Below are 24,570 nucleotides of genomic sequence, written 5' to 3'. Positions count from 1 at the left end.
TAGTACGCAACGCATCTTTGTTGTGCTTCTTTAGGGGAAAACAAACCAAACCGATAATATAGGCTCTTGATGTTTTATTTAAAGAAAGGATGTGGGCATACCTAGACCAACGGAAACAAATTCAGAGTCAATCTCCAATATATCGCTCTGATATTCTTTATTATGGGGCGATAATTAAATTCTGTTAGGTGGTTTTGTTAATTTTTCCATAGGGAAACTTCTCGTGATCTTTGTGACCTCAATATACATTCTACAGTGAAAGTGATTTCGAGAAAGGGCAGAATATAAGTCTTAAAATATCCTCTTTGTAGTTAAAAATACATAAAACAGTTGTGGCCATGACTAATACATTGAACTACAGATTGCCTTCATAATTTTTTCCATCTTTTCTAAAAAAAAAAATCATTGCAAACAAAAAACCTCAAAAATAGGCAAAGACATTAAAAGTGTACATTAAAAAGGACAAAAGACAAAAATATTAGCTTTCTGAATAAAATGAAATATTTTTTTTATCTTAGGTGTTTCGAATAGGTTTTATCTCTTAACTATGTGTCAGCAGAGTGGGGTGTCTGTGTTTTGTACCATGCAATCTGCCTTAAGCTTGTTGTTATTGTAGCTTATTTGGGAAACTGGTTTAGCATTAATAGGTCAAAGTGAAGAACTTTCATGGTTGCAATTGTCCATATGCTTTTTTGAAGAGTTATTTAATGCACATGCTGGGATTGTTACATGCCAACCCAAAGAATGCTGCCTCCTTAACTTATTCCTCCTTCATTTGTATGCTAGTTTCTTTCTCCTGCTATCTGCATTTTCTGAGAACAGCTCTTATACTCTAAACTTGTCATAGTTACAAGCTCTATGCAATCCCCCCCACCCCGTTCAATCTTGTCCAAATCTCTCAGAGAATAAATACCTGCAGTTTCCTTGGAAGGCTATTCAGAAGTGCCTTGCCATTGCCTTCTTCCTAAGGCTGAGAAATTAAAGCTTTCTGGACATTTTATTTGTCTCTAAATAACTGAGTTCTTTTTGTTTCTCCTCCCCCCTCCCCATATATATTTTGGGAGCTTACAGGAATCATAGCCCTAATTGTTTCTGCTAACTTTTCCATTCCCTTATTACAGCTACAGCATATGTCTTTTAGGAGTTCAAAAGTAATTTTATGTTAACAGTGCAGGTGGTTTTGCAGATCACCCAAAATTCTGTTCGTTTATTAAAAAGTAGAAATTATTTTATTTCCTTGAGGCCCGAATAACCACACACACACCCTGCCCTCCCCTCTATTTATATTGTTCCTTGTTTAGTCAGTTGTGGAGGTTGAACATTCTTTTTGATAAAGTAGCTTGGCTGATATCCTAATATAATACCATTTTATTTCCTTCCCAATGTATTTCTTCCAGCAAATGTGCCTTTTGAATAATTTTGGCTCTCATGGGAGCTGTAGAAATGTTTTTCTGGTGTCTCTTGAGTCTTTGTATCTTTGTCACTTAGATGAGATGGGCAGTATAGAAATGTGATGAATACACAAATAAATAAAGGTTCTATTTAAATTTCTATGTCAAATGCACTCTGTATGAGAGAATATATGCTTGATAACTGTTTGAGCTATATTAGACATTTGTTTCAATAGTTCCTTAAACTGTTTTATCATTCTAGTTTGTTTGCATATACCTGTCAAATCCTCTGCTGTCAGTGTTATGGACTTTTCCAGGTTCCAGTTTTATTCTTGCTTACATTGCCTGAACAAGTCTTTGGTCAAGCTAGAGGCAGTATATTACCAAAATGACTTACCTTAGGTATTTTATTCTAGAGATCTTCATCGATTATTTAATCCTCATTGCTGGAGGAGTGCTAAGGCTCACATATTAATACAAATACAAATGCACAATGAAGAATATTAAAAGAAGTATAATCCTGTAAATTTCCAATCTTATTCACATCTATTGAGATATACTGTGGCTCTGTGGGAGACTTATTACCTGCCACAAGGATTGTGTCTTATATTTTCTCTGTACATATTAATATGCTACCACAATGACATTTGACTTCCTATTGAACACCCAACACCTTGGATCACAGCAAGCTAGATTAAACAAGAGTGGAAGGTAATCATTCCTACATGTTCAGCTCAACTCCTTGGACTATATGGACATGTTCATGGAATTTTCCTGAGGAATATACTCAAATAATTCTGGATTTCTTTGTCCTGAGGGAATGTTAAAAATATATACATACCATCAGCATCTTTGTGATATTCAGCTATACAGTATATCTCTGCCCTGGGCCAATCAGGTGATGCTGTTGAAGTGCTTCCCCGGTTCCTGGAGGCTATTTGAATCTGAATAGGAAGATTTGGCTTTTGTTCATTCTGACAAGATTGAGTTTTAAGGTACCTGTATCTGGTGAATTGAGATCTTTAATTCTGGCTGGGGTGACACTTCCCTAGTCTCAGCTGGTGTGCAATTTGGAATTCTCTGGGAATCTTGGGTCCTGTTCAGAGAGCAGGTGCTCAAAGGCAGGAGAGCCTTTGTACATCATGTGCTCCAGTTTCACCCTTTCCTAGATAGGGGGTACTTCTCAGTTACCTCCCAATTGAACTATTTCAATGAACTCTACATGGGGCTCCCTTGAAGAGTAGTTAGAAGCTACATTTGGTCCAGAAGGTAGTAGTGACATGGCAGTAGTGGACATACGTTGTATATCTGTGTAACACCATTGTTGTGTGAGCAGCACTGGCTCCCAGTAGGCTTCTGGCTGTGGGGTGGGAGTGGGCTTGAACATCATTCAAATGGGGGCAGCCACAGAAAAAGCCCCTTCCTCGTCCTCATAAGATGAGAAAATGTAAAAGACAGGACCTGAAACAAGCCCTTCCTATGGAAGCATGTGGGAGGTACAGATGTACCTGGTAGAAAATGATTCCCTGAGGGATCCTGGCCCTTTAGAGCCGTAAAGATGACAACTGGCATCTTGAATTGCACCTGGAAACCTACTGGAAACAAGTGCAGCACTGGTTTTACATGGGCAAAACAACATGCCTATACTTGTGCTGATGCACTCTGGTTGAACCAAAGCTTCCAGTTAGTCTTCAAGAGCAGAGTAGAGTCTGTTGCATTAATTCAATCAAGAAGTGACAGTGAGCAGGGCTTCCTGGTCCAAGAATAAGCATGATCAGTATCTCATGCCTCCTAATCGCTACAACACTTTAACAATTAAAATGCTTATATGATACTTCAGTTCTCTAAAATCTCAATACTAGCTGTGCTTGAAGAGGAAGATTACCCATGTAATCAAAGCGACTGGCTGTATGAAAAACATCTTTGGGACGGCCAAACCATTTCTGCGTTCCTTGCAAGTCCTGTCTAAACAGGCTGAGAATTGCAGGCGGTCCCTCAAGTGAAGTGTTTCCAGGAGGAGGCGGAGTAAAAGGCTTAAGGGAGCCAGCAGCCAGCCATGCTCTCGCTTCGAAGAGAGAGTCAGCCAACTCAGCTGCCGGCCAAGGAAGCGAGGAAGAAGCGACGGAACGGGACAGGGAGGGTCTGCGCACCGACCGCGCCTGTCGAGGTAAAAAAGGGCAACTGGGGGAAGAGCGGGAAGAAGAAGAAACGGAGGCAGAAATCTAGCGGGGTTGCATGCCAAGAAAACCGCAAGACGAAGAAGCACAACCCAGGAGGCGATTGCCTTGGTTTGGGCTCTTAATGGCTTCTGTTGAATTGAACGGGACATCAGTAAATAGCTTGCAGCTGGGAAAAAGTCCAAAACTTGTACCCCGCCTTCCTTTGGTTTTTCCTTCTTCCCCTCTAAACCCAAGGATTCGTTAGGTACGAATTTAATTTGGAATATGCGCCCCCGCGGTTAACTTCCTTGCTCAGTCGACCGGCAAAAGTAGTGCACACGTGTCCCCTAAAACGGATTTCTCAGCCACGTAACACAGAGTTTCTCAATCTCAGCAACTTTAAAGCATTCCCAGAACGCTGCCTGGGGATTTCTGGAAGTGAAAGTCCACACAGGTTAAAGTTGCCGAGATTGAAAAACGCGGAATCGGAAGCTAGTAGCCCCTTTCAAAAGTTGCATCTGAGGTAGAGTACAGCTCAGAAAAAAAAAAAATGTGCTTTTTAATGAAACTGGGTACAGTAGTCTTGAATAACTAACTAACTTATTTTTGCTACAATAAACGGTAATGCAGTCTTCCTACAGTGTTGACAATACAGTGTGGTAATAATCATATAAGAATTCATCACATATGTGAGATGGGTGGCTGTTGAAGTCTAATAAGAAAATCCAAGGCATTGATGAACATACTCTTAAAATAGCCATAAAAAGATATTATGGTCATACAGAGTTTTTATTTCTGTGTCACAGAAGAGAGTTTGACTGAATCACACAATAAGTGTATTTCAAACAAAAATTGAATTAGGACTTCATGATTCTTAGTAGTTCCATTCCTAGTTGCTTACACTGTAATTCCAATTCTAGAAATGAACTTTTCGGATGGTATTTTGTCGGTGCTGAAGGAACTAAACAGCAATTGCTTGAAAAGCTAAAGATGGCTTTGCCAGCTATTTCATAGATTCAGGAGATCTGGATTGAGATGAAAAGTGCAAGTGTTACTTGTAAAAAGTAATTGCTCTGGTTTATATGCAGCCACTCCTAAGTGCATTTCCTAGTATCTTCAAATGCAATGGGATAAACCCTGCTTTAACATTCAGAATTGCCATTCATTTTCTGAGTGTACATCTCTTCACAGGCTGGGCTCTTAGAACATGGTAGGGTAAAATACAATTTGATAAGTTTGTACATGTAGTTCTTGACTTACAATCAGTGGTGGAATTCAAATATGTGAACAACCGGTTCTCTGTGTGGATGCCACTTCTGGAAGTCCATTCTGGATCTGAGCAACAAAAAAATTAGCTACCGGTTCTGCTGAAGTGGTGCGAACTGGCTGAATCCCCCCACTGCTTACAATCATTTGTTTAGTGACCATTTGAAATTACAAAGGTGCTGAAAAAAGTGACTTACAACCATTTTCCACAGTTCCAACCATTACAGCATCCCCATTGTCACGTGATCAAAATCCAGATACTCGGCAACTGACTCATATTTATGATGGTTACAGTGTCCAGGGGTCATGCAATCACCTTTTGCAAACTTCTGACAAGCAAAGTCAGTGAGGAAGCCAAATTCACTCACCAGTTGTGTTACTAACTTAACAATTGCAGTGATTCACTTAACAGCTGCGGCAAGAAAAGTCATAAAATGGGGCAAAACTCACTTAACAACTGCCTCATTTAGCAACCTAAATTTTGGATTCAATTGTGCTCGTAAGTCGAGGACTGTCTGTACTTCAGGATATCGTGCAAAATATCTACTGGCCGTAATATTAGAATAGGTAAACCAAAATTCTGAGTAGATGGCTGAGATTGCATATGGTGTTAAGAAAAAGAAAACCTTTATTGCTTAATATGTTGCATAAACTCAGATTCAATTAACTTCAGCATGGCTCAGCAAATGGTGTGACTCAGACTAGTGACTGGCAATATTCTTAAGATGTTTACCATCAGGAACTACATTTACCCAGCACATGAAGGAGCAAAAATGCAGCTCTTGACTGCATAAGATATTAGATAAAGAATAATATCAGTTATCATAGCTGAGGAAACAGCCTAACAGCTTGTTTCTGAATTAAATATTAATATAATAGTATTCTCCATTAATCCTGCAAAGCAGACCAGTAACATTATCAGTACCACTTGATAATCATGATAAGGCAGATGGATAAGGTTTAAAAGTAAGGCCTATATTTTCAGAGGACAGATTGATCTTGACCAACTGTGGCTTAAAAAATCTCCCCTGTGACCTTGTGAGTATTTCAAACAGAGGGTATAGCTCAGCATTCACAGACGTACAGTAAAATGGCAAGTGTTAATTAGAGAAATTAGACTATATTTTAGGCTACCAGGTAGGTCTAATTTCAGGTTGTGTCTGAGGCATCTGCAGATGCTCTACCTTTTAATTTTGGCATATACCATTTTCGGCTTCTGCCTGGAAAAAAGTTTATATTTACTAGAAATGAAAATGATTCTTACTTCAGCCTAATTCTCCACAAAGGCAGCTTAGGATAAAAGAAAAAGACACCTGCCATATTCTCAGCAAATTTAAGATGCAGTTCTGTTTTAAAAATAAACCATTATGCAAGTTCAATTATACATTTTTTTTCATCTTGTATGCCTTGTTTTGTACATTCTATTCTGTAGCATAATAATTATTAAACTTTAGCAAGTTGTATTTTGTGTTGTTCAGACTTATAGTAAAGGATTTCACTTGAAAATAAATTATTAGGGAAATAATCTATTCCTTCTCTTCTCCTCCCTCCCCCCCCCAATAAATATGGTAGGAATAATTTTAGGCTGATTCTGAATGGGTTCACAACTGGGTTCTCAGCTTCCTCAGTTAGCCTCATGTGTCCTCGGTCCCTCAGATAATATTGAGGAAACAATCTTTTCAGCTTTGAATCTCAAATGCAGGAAACCATATTACAGCAAAAGGAAAAAGCTGGAAGGCAGGGTGTTCCATTTGTGGGTCACTGAAGATGGAGGTCAAAATTCCTATTAATGGGGCAATAGAATGCATGCTGCAAGGGAAAAAAGTAGATTTGCTCTGATTTAGTCTACATTGCAGCAGAATTAGCAATATATATAGATACAGATAGTCCTTGACTTACGCCCACAACTGAGCCCAAAATTTCTATTGCTAAGCGAGACAGTTGTTAAGTGAGTTTTACCCCATTTTATGACCTTTCTGGCTACAGTTGTTAAGTGAATCACTGCAGTTGTTAAGTTAGTAACACCGTTGTTAAGTGAATCTGTCTTCCCCATTGACTTTGCTCGTCAGAAGGTTACAAAAGGTGATCGCATGATCCCAGGACATTGCAACTGTCATAAATACATGCCAGTTGCCAAGCATCTGGATTTTGACTAGGGCAGGGGTAGGCAACCTTGGCTCTTTTATGGCTTGTGGACTTCAACTCCCAGAATTCCTAAGCCAGCATGGCTCAGCTTGAAAACCTCTCCCTTTCTCCTCAGCATGGCTGGCTCAGGAATTCTGGGAATTGAAGTCCACGAGTCATAAAAGAGCCAAGGTTGCCTACCCCTGGACTAGGGGATGCTGCAATGGTCGTAAGTGTGAAAAACGGGTCATAAGTCACTTTTTTCAGTGTCCTTGTAACTTCGAACGGTCACTAAGCAAATTGTTTTAAGTCAAGGACTACCTGTAGGTATTTTCTACTGATCTGCCATCAAGCAGCTCTGAAGCTGATCCCAGTTCCAGTTTTAAGACCTGGTGTGGAAATGCTCATGCAGGTCTATTATTTCCTGGTTTTGTTTTATTTTCCTTGCATGTCCTGTTAATAAATCCCTATTTTGGAACGATGCTCCTTAGGACACCGAGAAAAACGTATGCCTGGCTGCTGTGACGTAGAAATGATCTCTTTGCCATTGCCTGATGGAGATGATGGGGTGGAAGTTTGCCTCTTCACCTCTGCAGACCTTGAGTTGAAAGACCACCTTCCTTTCCCACCCAAAAGCCATCTCAAGACCAAAGTAGACTGCAGCACCAAAAAGAAATACGCCTCTGCAAAGAAGAAGGTATTTGGCTTGTTGCTGACTGTGTCTGTTACCACTGGAAAACGGTTGTACAGCTGAGTTTGTTCATCCCGCTTGCACGCCAGTCTTAAATGGTCATTCTGAATTTAGTGTTACGACTGATGTGCCAAATCATTTCAGATGCATTCCAGTTTCTGCTCTACCAATCCGAATCCAAATTACTAGTAAATCCTGAGTAACCAGAATGTATCTGGCAAACTGGAGGTTCTCTTGACTGCAAAGCAACAGGAGGAGGTTGCAAGGGGGAGTTTGCATGTAAAAGCGAGGGACGTGTTGCCCTCTACCTGCACTGCAATCCTCCTTTTATAGCCAGGATTAAAGATTCCTATTTGTGACGTGGTTAAAAAAAAAAAACAGGAATAGAGACAGGTAGTACAGTATCATAGATTTTTGTTTCTTGGTTACGCTAGAACAGTGGTTCTCAACCTGTGGGTCGGGACCCCATTTGGGGTCGAACGACCATTTCACAGGGGTCGCCAAACAACGCAGTCCGCCATTTTTCCCCCTTTTCCTTAGCTGTGCTACTCCCTTTTATTCTATTGTCTTTCAAAAGCCAATAGGAATTATCCAGGCTGTCTCTACCCTGCTGAGCCCGCCAAAAGTCCCATTCTGCAAACGGTGCTGCACTAGTTGAGTAGTCCTCGACTTACGACCGGTTGAGTAGTCCTCAACTTATGACCGGTTGGGGGGGTCACGGCATGAAAAAGGTTGAGAACCACTGCGCTAGAACATGATGGTATATAGAGAGAAGTTCATGACCGGAATTTACAAAAGAGAATTGGTATCACAATAACATTGTATAGTTACTGATTAGGTTCTTCACTTTTTTTCCCAACCAGTATCTTTATCTGTGTTTGTTAATGACATCATAAGTAGATATAACACTAATTAATTTAATTAGACAACTTCAAAACTATAAGCGTTGATAAACCAAGGCAACTAAAAGGCTTGCCATCTGTCTGTTTGCTTAGTCAGCATTCTGCTGGCTGTCCTGTAGGTTTTGAGTCTCAGATAACGCAATTATATTTGCTCTTAAACTTCTCCCTCCTCCCCCCCCCCCCCGCTTTGCTGTTGTAGGCATTTGCTCTCTTTGTGAAAGCCAAGGAAGTGGAAGTTGACATGCCTGCCTGCCAAAGGGCAATTTCCTGGAGATGCTGCCAACAGACTTTCAAAGATCTGACTGGCATTCACAGACATGTGGCTTCTCAACATTCAGGTGACGTTGGGCAGCAAGCATCTGTGATCTTAAAGCAGATGGCCGGCATTGGAATCAATCCTGCATCTGTGGATGAAACATCTAGGCCCAGCAAGACTCTAGACAGAAACCAGGATGTGATCTACAAGCTCCCAGATATAAGTCACATTGATACTAATGAAATGAAAAGGTAAGAAATAATTATCTTTATCTTGAGCTAGGGTGAATCTGTTCACTTTCTTCTGTCTTCACTCATCCCACTTCCTAACGATTGATGGTCTTCTGCTCTGCTGGTGATTATCAATCACCTGTCATCTAGGAAACCTCTGATCACAGAGAGACTTAAAATCTTCTGTCCATGATTGAGGATCATCAGTTCCATGTTCTTGAGAATTATCACTGCCACCAAAAGACTGGTAGTCTTTTGTTTAGTTGTAGGCTTTTTACACGTCCCATTTATATCCCTTCATGTTCCTTAAGGAAACTGCTTCTTCACTTAAAATGTCATGGATGACTATAAAGGGTTAGAGATGGTTTCTTGAATTGAGTTTGATAAGTGGTTACAAAATTGAATCTCTAACAGTTGGTAGGTAATTAAGAGTTGGACATCTAAAGTCTGGTGTTTTATGAAGCTCAGCTTCCTCATTTAAGGAATCAGAAGTGGAGATGGGAGAATGGAAGCAGGAATAGCCTCTTAAGGGCTTCCTAGTATACTCGGTTTACCATCCATTATCATTTTCTCAGAGACAAAGTCAGGTGGAGGAGGGGCCAACAAGATAGTTTGACCTGAGAGGTGAACTGCACAGTTTTCTTCTCAAAAACTTAGGAGGTGACAACAACTTGACCCATCATTTTCACAGATACTTTCCCTATATGAGAGACTACGTTCTTTGTTTCTCCAACTCAGTCTGTAATCATAACATTTGTAATTAGTGTGTATCGACTTGTTTATGATTTGCTGAAAAATCTCAAAGCCAGGTATGAGAAGGAGAGGCAGAATGGTTCAAAACGAGGTGTGTGTGTGTGTGTGTGTGTGTGTGTGTGTGTTTGTGCGTGTGTGTGCATATGCCTTCATGCACACAAATACAGTTTTGCAGAATGATATGATACCCAGACAAAGTAAAAAATAATTCAGTGCTTATGACATGGCTCTTTTCATTGCATAAATCAAGAGGCTAGACAAAAACCGAAAGCAGACTCAAGGCAATAAACTAGCACCAAGCTGTTAAGGGCTTGTACATTTATTCATGCAAATATAGAATTTGGACGTTAACTGTTCCCTCCCCTCTTTTTAGTGAAGCTGGGGAAGTTTTGCTATACTATTGCTACTGTGAGGTAACAGATCCTGTGGGACTTTGTATGTGGCAGAAGGCTTTATGTCAGCATCTGCATCTCACTGGCAAGGTAAGTGATTCTTCACTGTCCCCTTTTTGATAATAACTCTTCTATAATCTGAGTTTTAATTGAAATTGTAGTTAATTGTTTTTATTTTGTCTTCTACAGGTAGTCCTCAACTTAAAAACCATTTTTAGTGATCATTCAAAATTACAACGCCTCTGCAAAAAGTGACTTATGGCCCTTTTTCATACTTAGAACTATTGCAGCATCCCTGTGGTCACATGATCAAAATTCGGACACTTGGCAACTGGCATGTATTTATGACAGTTGCAGTGTCCCAGGGTGGCACTCACCAGCAAAGCCAACGGGGAAGCGAGATTCACTTAACAATCGTATTACTAACTTAACAACTGCAGTGATTCACTTAACAACTGTGGCAAAGAAGGTCATAAAATGGGGCAAAATTCAGTTGACAGCTGCCTTGCTTAGCAATGGAAATGTTGGGTTCAATTGTGGTTGTAAGTTGAGGACTGCCTGTATATATTAACAATGTTAGTTATATTAAACACCATTATTTGGAGAAAAACCAGGTATAGTTTAAACAAATCATCATCTTCATCATCATCATGATAGGCAGCCTGGCCTATCTAAATAATATTTAATAATATATATCTAAATAATCTAAATCCCTGGCTAGAATCATCCCTGACAACAATCTTGGAAGAACAAGATGTTGACTCATCTCTTGTTCACTTTCGGACATTATGTTATATTGCCGCATACCCACACATGGCAACTCAAGCTGGCTTAAAAGGACATAAAAGCTCAATGTAAAAGAAATACAAATAAAAGTAATAAAAATAAAAATAATAAAATAATAACCCCCCACCCCGGCAACAACACAAATTCATACCAGCCATTTAATGGGCTCCATTCTGCTCTGGGTTCCCAGGCCCACTAGCAGAACCGCCTCTTCAGGGCCTACTGAAAGAGTGTTAGAGTGGGGGCCCGTCTAATTTCCAGAGGGATGATGTTCCAGGGGGAGGGAGCCATCACGGAGAAGGCCCTTCTTCTGGGTCCCGCCAGATGTATTTCCTTAGGGGATGGGACCCACAATATTCCTTGCCTCCCTGCTCTAATGGATCGGGTAGATGTGACCGGCAAGAGACCTGATAACCTGGTCCCAAGCCATGAAGGGCTTTAAAGGTGACAACCGGCATCTTGAATTGCATCCAGAAGCAAATCGCCAACCAATCATCTCAGGAGAGGGGATACATGTGCACACTGAGGTCTGCACAAAACCATGTGGGCCGCTGCATTTAGCACCAATTGGAGTTTCCAGATGCTTTTCAGGGGTAGCCCCATGTAGAGCGCATTGCAATAGACTAGGGCATGAGTGACCGTAAGTAGGCATTGTTGGTCCAGGAAAGGGTGTAACTGGTGCACAACTGCAGTTGCGCAAAGGCCCTCCTGGCCACAAAGTCTAGGAGAACTCCCAGATTACACACAGGGTCTGTTTGGGGCAGTGCCACTCCATCCAAGACCAAAGGGGGGCAATTCTCCATGGGCCAAATAACCCCAAACCCAGAGCTATTCGGTCTTGCCAGGGTTTTGTTTCAACCCATTGCTCCCCATCCAGCCCCTAACAGCCTCCAGGTACTGAGAGGGAGGTCAGGGCATCGCTTAACTCTCCCTGGGCTGAGATATACAGGTTCACAGTCTTTTCTGGCACTGGATTTGTCTAAACCAGGGGTAGGCAACCTTGGCTCTTTTATGACTCATGGACTTCAACTCCCAGAATTCCTGAGCCATGAGTCATAAAAGAGCCAAGGTTGCCTACCCCTGGTCTAAGCAAACCAATAAATAATCAAAATCTCAAGGGAATACATACATCTTATACAAGATCTTGCAGGATTTCAGCAGCTAACAAGATCTTGCAGGATTTTTGCAACTTTCAAAATGTTGTTTCATTTTCAGAGTGAAGCAGAGATATTTCTTGGGTAACATGACTCCTGGGTGTTATTTTGCTGCCTCAAAACAAGTTTTTCATGGTGGATGGGAAGAGAGCTCTTTTTGTTTTTAAAGTGTTTCCTACAAATCAAGCTCAGAAGCAAATATCAGTCAGCATCTCCAACACAGATGCAGAGCAGGTTGCAGTTAGACAATCCCAAGATAATTCTTAAGAATATGTTAAGCCTCTCCCTTTTTTGATGTTGCCTTTGGTTTGGATTAAATGTAGATGCAGTTGAACAAAAACAAATTATAGGTTGGGCATAATTGAAATGTTGTGCATACTTTCCTACGGGTAAGTCCTAGTGGATTCTGTTAGGATCCCTTCTGAATACACAGGTAGTCCTCGACTTACGATTACAATTGGGCCCAACGTTTCTGTTGCTCAGCGAGACAAGTGTTAAATGAATTTTGCCCCATTTTACAACCTTTCTTGCCACAGTTGTTAAGTGAACCACTGAGTTGTTAAGTTAGTAACACGGTTGTTAAGTGAATCTGGCTTCCCCATTGACTTTGTTGGTCAGAAGGTCACAAAAGGGGATCACATGACCCCGGGACACTGTAACCGTCATAAATATGAATCGGTTGCCAAGCATTTAAATTTTGATCACGTGACCATGGGGATGTTGCAACGGTTGTAAGTATGAAAAACAGTCATAAGTCACTTTTTTCAGTGCCGTTATAACTAAATGAACTGTCGTTAAGTCGAGGACTACCTCTATCTAGATAGACCTTTGTTGCGTATCTTGTAATGACTCTCCCTACTTGGCTTCTAGGTTCGAATTGCTTCAGAAGGAATTAATGGAACTGTAGGTGGAAGCAGGACATCTACTAACCTATATATGGATGCAATGCTATCTCATCCCCTCTTCAAAGACATTTTGACAAAGGAAGATTTCAAGGTGAGAGACAGACAAAGCAATCTGACTGTCTGGTGACCCAACAGTGACCATTTGATTAAAGACCTTTCTTCCCCCAAAACTTTTGCTTTTGTGAAAAAATTTTATGCAGTATGAATGTAGAGTTCTCCCAGGTCCTATAGCGTTCCAAGAGATGTCAAAAGAAATCCCACCTGTTTTCTTCAATAATTTCAGGCCCGTATCTGAGTCCTCTGCCTCTGCTAAATAAGGTCCAAGGGCTGGATATATTTCTTTATATCAGTGGTTCTCATCCTGTGGGTCGGGACCCCATTTGGGGTCGAATGACCATTTCACGGGGGTCGCCAAATCATGCTGTCTGCCATTTTTTTCCTTTTTCCCTAGCTGTCCTACTCCCTCTTATTGGTGGCCACACCCACTTGGGGGTCACCACAACATGGGGAACTGTATTATGGGGTCACGGCATTAGAAAGGTTGAGAATCACTGCTTTATATGCTAAGAGGCTGATGTCAGCAGGTGGAGTTAGGGGGAAGGGAACTACTGCTCTCTGACCACGTATGTTCTTACCATTGAGGTGGATAAATGGAGCAATGGAGAAAGGCCTTTGGCTTCCTGTACGATTTATTTCATCTTGTGATGTTTCTCTGCAGACATGAAAAGGAGGAGGGCAATGACCTCCCTCTTCCTTTTCCTGGGTAGAGAAGTATCCTTCATCTTCAAGAAAAAAAACTAGAGCGCATTTCCGGTGGATAAGGATTATGTAAGAAATATGGACCTAAAGTTTAGTTTTGTGTGTAGATGTTCTACGGGATCATTCTCAAGTGTGCTCCTCCTGGTTTCACCCACTCCACACCCTACCTTGGCAAGAAGGAGCCAGCCAAACTACTGAGATAATTTCATCTGGAATGCATGCAAACTTAGCTTATCGAGGGAGGAAAGTTACTTGACAGCTTAGTGAACTGTGCTGGGTCTGTGGGCAGCATGTTCTGTATCCCCAAGGCAATTGTGCCCTTCAGGAAAGCTGCTATTAAATGTCTTCACTCTCAAACAGGATGAGTAAATTAGAAAACCAAACCTTGTCGAAGGTTTATTCAAGAGGGTTGCTTCTAAATCTTTTTGACTAAATTAAGCTGCAGGTGGACTTCATAAACACTGGATTTCTCACCTTTGATCTCCAGGGGATTGGGGCAGATGAGAGAGAGGGATGATGGGGCAGGAAAGATTATAAATCGTCTTAAGCCAACATGGAAACTAACATTTCTTGCAACTGCTTCTTTCCTTCCCTTGATTCCTCAGACCAGTGTAGGAGGAGCCCATTGTTTTCCAGATCTTCGAATTGGTGTGTTTGAAGAAATAGTGCCTATGGGGATTCACCCAGAAAAAATCTCTTACAAAGAAACTGGTATGGAACTGATCATAGATGATCAGTTTTTTTGTTTTTTAATGTCGAGGGTTGGATTCTCCCTTCTTCCCACTCCTTTTTCTTGTCCATCCTCTTTCCTCCCAGCCAATGAGCTGACATGGAAAACGCAGAACATTTTTGCTGGAAATCCAAACTCATCCCTTTTGAAACTAAGCCTGTTGTGCTTTACAAGAATCAAATGGAAGGCCGTATCCTCAAGGAACCAAAATAGCAGCTGCAGAGCAGGATTACACTCATATTTGAAGTCTAGTATACAATTATTTAGAAAAAAACTTTCTAGAATAAAGTAGGATTTGCTGAGGAGGGGGGTGTGTATTAAATATGCACATTTGGCTCACTGTAGTGACTTACAGTATCTTCTTAATGTCTTTTAATTCTTGGTAGGAATCCGTTTGGCTCCAAAGGAGTTTCATGCAGAAGTTGAGAAATACCTTTCTCAGAGTCGTGATGCCCAGATGGATACAATTTTGCTGGACTGTAGGAACTTCTATGAAAGTAAAATAGTAGGTAGCTTTAATCTGGGTGTGTTGTTGTTGCCTCCTTTGGATTTACACACCTGACATTGTAAGAATGCATAATAGGAACTTACGTGCATGACACATACATGTCCATGTTAAGAGGCTTTTAAACAGTACCTTGTCTGTTTCCTCCCTTTTAAACTTTGAGATGTATAACCTGTCTTTTAAAAACTGATTTTTTAAATAATTTTGAAGATGAATGAAAATATATAGTTATCAGCTGTGTAGATGACACCAAGTAAGAAAGATTGGCTAACTGTGTACCGGGCAAAACAAAATTCCCTTGTTAGGTCTAAACACTGAGTCATATCCAGCAGTAGTGTGAGAGAAGCTGCATCTGGTAGGGAAAACTGAATGCATTAATACAGGCTTGGGGGCAGCGTATGTGTGCTGCATCTAAGAATAGTAGTAGTCTTCCAGTCTTATATAGCAATTAAAAAGACCAGCATAATCTTGAACCGCATTAATAATAGCATTATGTGCAGATTATGATAGGTGAGTGCTCTGCTGAACTCCGCATTGGTTAAATCACAGTTAGAATACTATTGAGAAGTCTGTAATGCTGCGAAAGGTAGAAGGAAAGAGGATGAACATCAGCAAGGAGGGTGGACTTGATTACAACAACAATAGATGCACTGCTGGAAGTTTGGAATGGGGACATCATCCTGGAGAAGGTCTGATTTTGTGGTCACAACCAACTTGATGGCACATACCAATAGAATACTATGCTCGGTTCAGGGGTTTACACTTTGGAAGAGATTTGGAGAAGTCTGGGCTTAGAGGAGAGCTACTAGGATGCTGAAAGATACTATACCAGTGTTTCTCAACCTTGACAATTTTAAGGCATGTGGACTTCAACTCCCAGAATTCCACAGCCAGCAATGCTGGCTGTAGAATTCTGGGAGTTGAAGTCCACATGCCTTAAAAGTGTCAAGGTTGAGAAACACTGTACTATACTATCACTTCTTCAGCATGAACGCTGCAGAAGTGTCCTGAGCTGCTTGATGGGGTAAGGAGAAGTGTGTGGTCAGCAATTAGCACTGGAAGAACTATCAAAATACCAGGCTTCAGCCTACAGGCAGGGCTGGAACTATTCACTCTAGCTCACCTGGACTCTATCGTAATTAATTGGGAATTACGTACTTAAGATGAGGAGCTATGCACGTTAATGTTCTAAAGGAATCATTGTGCTTGTGATCTACAAATACCTAAAAGAAAGAGAAAGTGGACCTGTATTGGAAATGGGGACAAGAAAGAGCCAACACATTACAAAGAAAGGAATGCATTGGCTTTTGGCCTCCTCATTTCCTTTTACTGCTGACCATTTCAAGCATAACTTCCTTTTCCAGTGAGTTTGTGCACATTGCTTGGCTGAAAAAGTAAGGTAGAATTTTGTGATTTTGCCTTCCAGTGATACATCTGATTTTATACACTCCAGTACTCGCTTGTTTGTCTCCTTTGTTATCCAAGGAACCTATTCCAACACCACAGCTTGAACAAGTTGATTTTCCTCTTGTCTGATTTTTTTTCATGGTCCAAAGTAGCCGGACTGTAGGTAACTATAGGAAACAAAATTATGCAGACTAATCTGCATTTAGTTGCCAGGCTGACGTCCTTGCTTTTCCATACTTGATTCATGTTTATCATTGCTGTGCAATCCAGGGCAATTTGTCACTTTATTTCTGGACTTTATTCAGTGCTTTGATCAATCTGCATCCTAGGAAAGTGATTCAGTTTCTTCTTAAACAATGGTATCATCTGCCTAGAACAATTGTGGCTTGTTCCTAAGTGGAGCTTTTCAACCAGGGCCTGGATGGCTGCTTGTCAGGGATGCACTGAGTGGATTGGATATCCTATAATATCCTTCCAACTCATTCTTTCTATGTTCTGAAGAAATCCAGCAGTGAGATAATATGGTACCATGACAGCTGCATTTGTTCGTGATTTTATCTTTTAATATCACAGGTTAAGTAATGCTTTTTTATATTAAAAAAAAATTACAGGGGCATTTCCAAGGCTGTCTGGCTCCTAACATTAGGAAGTTCAGCTACTTCCCCATCTACATCGATGAGAATTTGGACCTTTTCAGGGGCAAGCGCGTCCTGATGTACTGCACAGGAGGTATCCGCTGTGAGCGGAGCTCAGCCTACCTCAGGTCTAAGGTGAGTCACCTCAGGGGAGAGGACTTGTCTTGGAATTGTTCAGATGTAGGAAATAGCAGGATTTGCACAAGGCCTTCATAGTTTCCCTGGCAGATCTACCACCGGGCTTCCTTGAAAGTAAACCCTACTCCAAAAGTAAGCCCCAGCTGATTTTCAGGGGGGGGGCTAATATAAGCCCTACCCCAAAAGTAAGCCCTAGTGTAGGGCGGGGCGAGTCAGCCCAAATCTTCCGTGTGACAGCCAGAGCACCCCCCCTGCCAGCCTGCCAGGGCTCTTTGCCAGCGGTCGCCGGGTGGAACTGGGTACCACTAGCCCCACCCTCTCCATCCCACCGTCTGCCTGCCTTCACCGCATGTTTGTGGGACTAAAAAAAAAAAGGTCAATCAGACTTTCTAACTTCTCGCGAGATCTCAAGAAGTTAGAAAGTCTGATTGAACTTTTTTTTTTACCGGGAGTCCCACAAACACGCGGGGAAGGCTGAGAAGCGAACGGAGAAATGCAATGCAGTTGAAAGGCAGGTTAGTAAAAAACGATTGTGGGAGGTGAGGGCATCTGGGCGTGGGGGTGCGGCAACCTTACTCACGGCTTTGGCAGGCAGCGGGAAGCAACTCCACCTCCCCGCCACCTGCCTCGCCTCCTCACTTTGTGGGGGCAGCAGCCGGGCGGGAGAAGGTGATCCGGCGGGAGCAGCTGGTAGAGGCCAAAAGCGGCCAGCCGTCATGAGAGCTGCAACGCCCGCCGTTAGCCTGGGGCCTGCAGCACCGAGTAAGCATGCAGGCTGGCACTCAGCAGCCCAAAGTAAAACCTAGTTCTAGAGCTTACTTCAGAGCCCAAAAGAAAGTACTACAGGGTCTTACATTCGGGAAAACACGGCAGGTCCAATCTTCTGGCAGTTACATAATGCTGAACAAAGTCAGACTCTAGATAACCACAGATTTAACCTGCACAAAATTGCCTGAAGTATTTAAATTAATTAATTGTTCAAAAAGAGCTGGAAAAGAGCACCTGCTCTTTCACAACCTGTAATGGATGAATCATTGCAGTTTAGATAAAGATCAAAGCTATCCTTTCATAATTTTGTGGATCCAGCTGTGCATTAAACAGATGCCTCTGTTCAATACAGGATAAAAAAAAATGGAGTAAATCTGGCCTTTGCTGCAAAATGTGTTCTGCAGGTGGCCATTCTGCTAAGGAGCAAACATCTGAATCAGAGCCCTTTAGTATTGTTTAGCATCACCCAGCCTTCTTTGACATAATGCAGAGTTTACCTTCATTACAGTTGGGTGACCTGTCCTTGAAGACCTTCTAGCTCATTAACTGGGATCTTGTCTAATTTAGTGTCTGAGAACTCTTCTGCTCAAGGGGAGGCGAGTTCTTGATGGGGGCAGTTCAGCCTCCTACTTTGTTGGTAGGCTTCCCAATGATGCAGTGGGGCTGAAATGTTTAGGGCCCTTTTGGGGGATTGGGGTGAAGATGTTTAAGAATAGAAATGGGAGAGTTTTATATCATGGAGATCTGTGCTCCCCAGTCTCCCTTTCTCTTTAGATAGGAGGGGAGGGGTAGAGCTTGATTCAGAGATCTTTGTAATTAATAGCAGTTTCATCACCTTGTTCAATCTTAACATTTTATTTTCACTCCTGGGTCAACCTCTGAAAAAACAAGCTCTTCAAAACAAATCCAGATGTAACTGAATTACTAACTCTTGTGAGGTCACAAATATACATGACCCACACTGACAGAGCAGTTTTGTCCTTTTTTTATCTTGACTCCTCGAGACTGCCTGGACAAGTCCCTGCAGTTTTCTTGGAAAATCTTTGGAAGTGGTTAGCTATTGCCTGCTTCCTAGGTCTGAGACAGAGGGACTGGCCTCCCAAAATCACCCAGTTTCCTTTATACCTAAGGTGGGACTATAATTCACGCTGTTCCAATTTCTAGCCGGATGCCTTAACCAGTGCGTCAGACTAGCTCTCCTAGCAATTCTGTAATTTGAAGTCTACACATTGCCAACATTGCTCTAGCTAGGCCTTTGAGCTTATAGGTAATGGCCTAGCATGATTCTAGAACAGTGGTTCTCAACCTTTTTAATGCCGCGACCCCCCAACCGGTTGTAAGTCGAGGACTACTCAACCGGTCGTAAGTCGAGGACTACTCAACTGGTGCAGCACCGTTTGCAGAATGGGACTTTTGGCGGGCTCAGCAGGGCAGAGACAGCCTGGACAATTCCTATTGGCTTTTGAAAGCCAATAGAATTAGACTCTATTCAAGAGATTCTATTCTATTGGCTTTCAAAAGCCAATAGAATAAAAGGGAGTAGCACAGCTAAGGAAAAGGGGGGAAAAATGGCGGACTGTGTTGTTTGGCGACCCCCGTGAAATGGTCGTTCGACCCCAAATGGGGTCCCGACCCACAGGTTGAGAACCACTGTTCTAGAGGTTAGTTTTCGGGATATGGGACAGGTTGGCTTCTGCTGTCAGTTAATATAGAATCCAATACTTCTCAGTTGTTGTTGAAAAAGAAGAAAGACGTAGAAAATTCACATCTTGTTTGGCTTATATGTGCTCATGAAATAAATACAGCAAAGCGATATACTCCATGTATTCTGATACCAGACTGGTTGTAGATTATAGAATCTTTTGTTGGCTTTTCAGAAGTTCTAAAATTATATTGGATATGGTATTGCTTTCAACCAGGGTGTGTGCACAGAAGTGTATCATCTCAAAGGTGGCATCCACAAGTACCTAGAAGAATTTCCAGATGGGTTCTACAGAGGGAAGCTTTTTGTTTTTGATGAACGTTACGCCATTTCCTCAAACAGCGACATCATTTCAGGTAAAGTATGTTCTTTCCAGTCTGAGCAGCACTTTTGCTGCATGCATCCTGTAAGCCAGTAGTTTGCAAACTACTGTAGGATGGGGGTCCCTCCTGCTCAGCCTTCTTCAATTAGCTGCCCTTCGTATGAACAGCAAGATGGCTGCGCCTAATGAGAGGCTGTAGTCCAGTTCATCTAGTTGGGGAAAATTATTTGGAAGCATCAAGAGTTTTTTCCTTCATACTTAGGGTTTTTTTTTTTAAATGAGAGACTGACTCGCTGCCTATATCCTCTATGCTGGCATACATTTCATCTTAATTCAGTCACAATTAAAACCCAGACTGAACATACTGTACATCATAAGTCGCACACTGTTCTTCCCCCAAGTGTTTTAAAATGTTGAATTTGGACCAGAAAAAATCAAGATCAAATATCTGCCCTTCCATCACTGGAAGATGAAGGCAAGCCATACTTTTTCAACTAATTTGCATTACAAGGTTGTGGTTGTAGGAATATAGTAACCTTCAGTTTAATATACTGAGTTTAATGGACTTCAGAAACAATGGGCATTTTTTTACTTGTTCTTCAGTCTCATTTAACGTTAATTTGCTACACTGATGTATGCTGATACAGATGACCTATATTCAGATTTAACAGACATTTGGATTTAATAGATGTACTTCCTTCTGAATAGTCAATTAAATTAAGATTTTACTGTAAAAGGAGGAGCCTCTCAGGACTAGCATGAACTTGCAAAGTAATAATGGGGCATAAATGCAGTACATAATAACTAATGTGGGATGTTTGGTTTAAGCTAAATGTGCTGTGTGATTCAAACCACTGTACTCATAAAGCACAACTTATGATTTAGCTGTCGCAACTAATCCCAATCAATTGTGGATTACTGAATAAATCATGGATAGTAAATGGTAGCTGTGTAAACCCAATCATGCTCTGCCTAAGATCATCAGAAAAATAGGGTCAGCAGTAACCGTAAACAACTGCTCCCTTAAGCAATCTAAGCTTGCTTTCCTCCCCTCCAGCTTGCCGTTACTGTGGGACACTCTGGGACCAGTACCGTCTTTGCTCTACCCAGCTCTGCCGTCAACTTGTCCTGACATGCCAGCGATGCCAACAAAAAGGGTTTACAGCCTGTTGTCCTCTCTGCCAGGAGAAAGGTCTTGCACTGGCTTCAGCACCTTCAGGACAAACCTTCAAAGAGGAATGTGAATGTACAGGGACCCGGCAACGGGTCCCCGTGGAACGCCATTTGACAACCCCTGAAGTTACACTCCCTCATGATTGTCTGAAATGCCAGTTCTGAGATGTGTTTTAATGGGATTTGAGGGAGTTAATTGTGTGGGGCAGTTGAGCAAATCTTCAGTTCCAGCTGTAGTCAAAATTTCAGTGCGTGATTGGATTCGTCTCAGAAGAAATTGCATGGAGGGGAAAGATTTGACCATATTTGGAGTCTTTCACCGAGACAGCTTGAAGTTCTAATATGTGATGCTTTAGGACGGCCTAATTTACAATGAAAAAATAGAAAAATGGGTCTCAACTCATTAGGAAAGGCTACAATGCATTCACCATTAATTTTAACAAGTTGGATAGAATTCTGTACCAGTTATGAATGTTGCTGACTATCAGTAATGGAACTAATGGGATATCATCTGTTGACTGCGAGTTGGTCTGTATTGCAGCGTTAGACAAGTTTTTTCACCCTGAGGATTACACTTTGGGCCATAGGAATTAGGATTGCTAATATTATATAATTAGACTAAGAGGGGTTTAACCTTTTGATCCATTTTCAGGAGTGTTAGGGACAGAAGTCTAAGGTGCTCGTTTTGCTCCTTAATTCCCATAAAACAAGTCAAACTTGCCCCAGTTTTAGGGAAGAGATGTTTCAGAGTTTAAAGGGCATGTTAAGTATTTAAAAGATCTCCTATCTGTAAATAGGAGGAAGCTTTATGTATACCGCCTTAAACTGCACAAAGGTGAGATATAATAATAATAATTTAATAATAATAATGTCATCCTTTGTGCTGTTTTAAATCCCCCAATCTTTCTTCAGATGAACAATGAGTCCAAAGATTAAAGCCATGCATGTTCCTGGATGCTCGCCACTCTGAATCATTACAGATTCTAATGCTACTATGAGCATCAATGGAAATTCCCCATGTCCCTTAGCTGTGGAATTCTAATCTCCATTTGGAGAGGGCAGAATATGACACTGTCAAGTGGGAGACATAAAAACAAATGGTACCCTCTTTTGGCAAGAGAGAGGCAAAATCATATTTGTACAGCTTCAGCTGTTTCAGCCACCGTCTGCAGAATGTAAGGTCACCCTCTGTCGAGGAAGTGTAGAAGACTTGTGCAGTGAGTAGAGGTATCCCCATCAACAGTGCAGGGAGATTAGCAAATCTTGCCTAGGTACTCATTACTTTGCTCTTGCAGAGCAAATGGACTGGAATGAATCCAAAACCTCAAATAAAGCTTTCGAGCATTATATCCCATGTAGCTTTTTGCAAAAGCATGTTAGATCAGGGAGATTGTCGCTAGGAGATAGCGAAACAGAAACACGATACAAAAAACATTCACTTTGCAAGCATAAAGAGGCCTGACGCACTCTTATGTGTATTATCAGATTTAATCTATATTTTAACTTCAGTTCTTCAGGAAAATTAGAAATAACCAACATCTCATTCAGCAGCTGCCTTTCTTGTGACTTGCTTAGGACAGTGTTTCTCAACTTGGCAGCTTTCAGATTGGTGGACTTCAACTCCCAGAATTCTCCAATCAGCATCTTAAAATGGCCAAGGTTGAGAAACCCTGGCTTAGGGAAACAGTGGCCTTACATATTTTTGTGCTGGAGGGCTGTGAGCTGCTTTAAGTTTCATAGATGATTCTAAATACTCAGTTGAAATTTAGGATTCTGGATGTTGCTGGCTGGTTGCAATTTTCAAGTCTTTAAAGTGATTATGTATATTGGGATGATAAAAATGCTGTCCAATTAGCAGAATCTTTCTAATTCTTTCAAGATGAAAATAAAATATTTTTTTAACATTTCTGCTACATTTACAGAGCAGTATTGCATCTTTTTATTGTTACTGACTACTCATGCATATCAGAGCACGCGAACACACCACACACACACACACACACACACACACACAAATCATACAAAAACGAGGCTGTAATCTAATTATAACTTCAAGCTATTTTCGAATGATGATATATTTCACCAGAATCTAAAACTACACCTTATGATTAACAGGGTAAAACTTTGAATTATTCTTTAAAAATAAAGATGTTATATTCTACAAATTGATAGTGAAGACCTTTGCCTATAATCACTATTTAATTTAAAATTTTCATGTGCAAAGGTGTCATATAAAAAACAAGCTGCATTAAATCACCGCACAGTTGCTCTGCTTCCATAAACCTTCATAAACCAGTGCAAGCTTACAGACACATCTGTACAACCAAAACTACACCCCAGTTCGACACTTGGGAAGGATGGGTCCAGTCAGGTCTGCAAGTCGTCTTTTTCTCACTGAGGAAAAAAAATACAGTTGAAGTCAGGATACATTTCTTATGTAAAGAAATGGGGAGATCCATAAATACTCTAAATTCTTGAATTACAAGACCAGAGAGAAGGACAAGTAACCCTAGGTGTAACAGTTAGAATACTAAAACATCTAATCATCTTTGAACAAACCTCACCAATTTATTGTTGGATATTTAAAGAGAGAAATCAGAGATCCGAAAACACTGTACCCTAAGCTGAATTAATTGCCAGGGCTCTTTTTGCGCCCTTATCTGGCTAATCAATTTTCTTGGAAAACACATTTTTGTGAAGTACTAAGGACTATTACATCCTTTCCCCAGCACTAAAACTGGAATTCCTAGGATTCTAAAATGTCAACGGTGCAATGCTATAGCTATCAAATCAGAAGTAATCCTTATGTTAACTAAACTAACAAGCAAATACACACAAGATTATACCCTCTGTCTAGAGCAGGTGTTTCCAAATTTTCAGACTGCAGAACCTGTTCCTTTAAAAAAAAAAAAAAAATCAGAATCCCTGATCAAAACAGCTGCATGTCAACTGACAAGCCCTGTCCTATTGACAGTGTTACTACTACTGCCTCTGAAGAGCATTGTTGAGGTGAGAGCAGATAGAATAGAGCTGGAAGGGACCTTGGAGGTCTTCTAGTCCAGCCCCCTGCTCAAGCAGGAGAAACTATACCGTCTCAGACAGGTGATTGTCTAGCCTCTTAAAACTCTCCAGTGATGGAGCGCCCACGATTTCTGGAGGTAAGCTGTTCCATTGGTTGATTGTCCTCACTGTCAGGAAGTTTCACCTTAATTCCAGGTTGCTTCTCTCTTTAATCAGTTTCCAACAATTGTTTCTCATCCTTCCCTCTGGTGCTTTGGTGAACAACGTGACCCCCTCTTCCTATTGGCAGATACTGGATACTGGAATACTGCTATCACGTCTCCCCTATTTCTTCTTTTCTTTAGACTAGCCAAACTCAAGTCCCGCAGCCGTTCTTCATATGTTTTAGTCTCCACTGTATT

At 41.2% G+C, this 24,570-nt stretch overlaps 2 protein-coding genes across 4 annotated transcripts in view; one reads left to right on the top strand and one right to left on the bottom strand.

The window, feature by feature from the left end:
- Positions 1–3,408: 3,408 nt before the first annotated feature.
- TSTD2 (thiosulfate sulfurtransferase like domain containing 2) lies at positions 3,409–23,061 on the top strand. The gene is made up of 10 exons (XM_039333611.1): positions 3,409–3,558; positions 7,432–7,637; positions 8,733–9,040; positions 10,146–10,254; positions 12,975–13,100; positions 14,374–14,479; positions 14,885–15,003; positions 17,022–17,180; positions 19,871–20,009; positions 21,033–23,061. Exons 2-10 carry the CDS (start codon positions 7,449–7,451, stop codon positions 21,311–21,313), a joined length of 1,536 nt encoding a protein of 511 aa, XP_039189545.1. The 5' UTR covers positions 3,409–3,558; positions 7,432–7,448; the 3' UTR covers positions 21,314–23,061.
- The window catches only part of TMOD1 (tropomodulin 1), a 32,582-nt gene continuing 30,629 nt past the window's right edge, over positions 22,618–24,570 (bottom strand). For all 3 annotated transcript variants that reach the window (XM_039333613.1, XM_039333614.1, XM_039333612.1), the window contains one exon: positions 22,618–23,542. Coding sequence is in view for 1 of the 3 variants with exons in the window: in XM_039333612.1 (XP_039189546.1) it covers positions 23,478–23,542 (65 nt within the window). In the remaining 2 variants the exon portion in view is untranslated. The remainder of the gene's footprint in view (positions 23,543–24,570) is intronic.

Source organism: Crotalus tigris, unplaced genomic scaffold (genome assembly GCF_016545835.1).
Source record: "Crotalus tigris isolate CLP2741 ecotype Arizona unplaced genomic scaffold, ASM1654583v1 scf7180000024506.7606697, whole genome shotgun sequence".
Classification (NCBI taxonomy): Eukaryota; Metazoa; Chordata; class Lepidosauria; order Squamata; family Viperidae; genus Crotalus; species Crotalus tigris.
The sequence above is the reverse complement of the archived record's forward strand: the minus strand, read 5'-3'. Positions and strand labels throughout refer to the sequence as shown.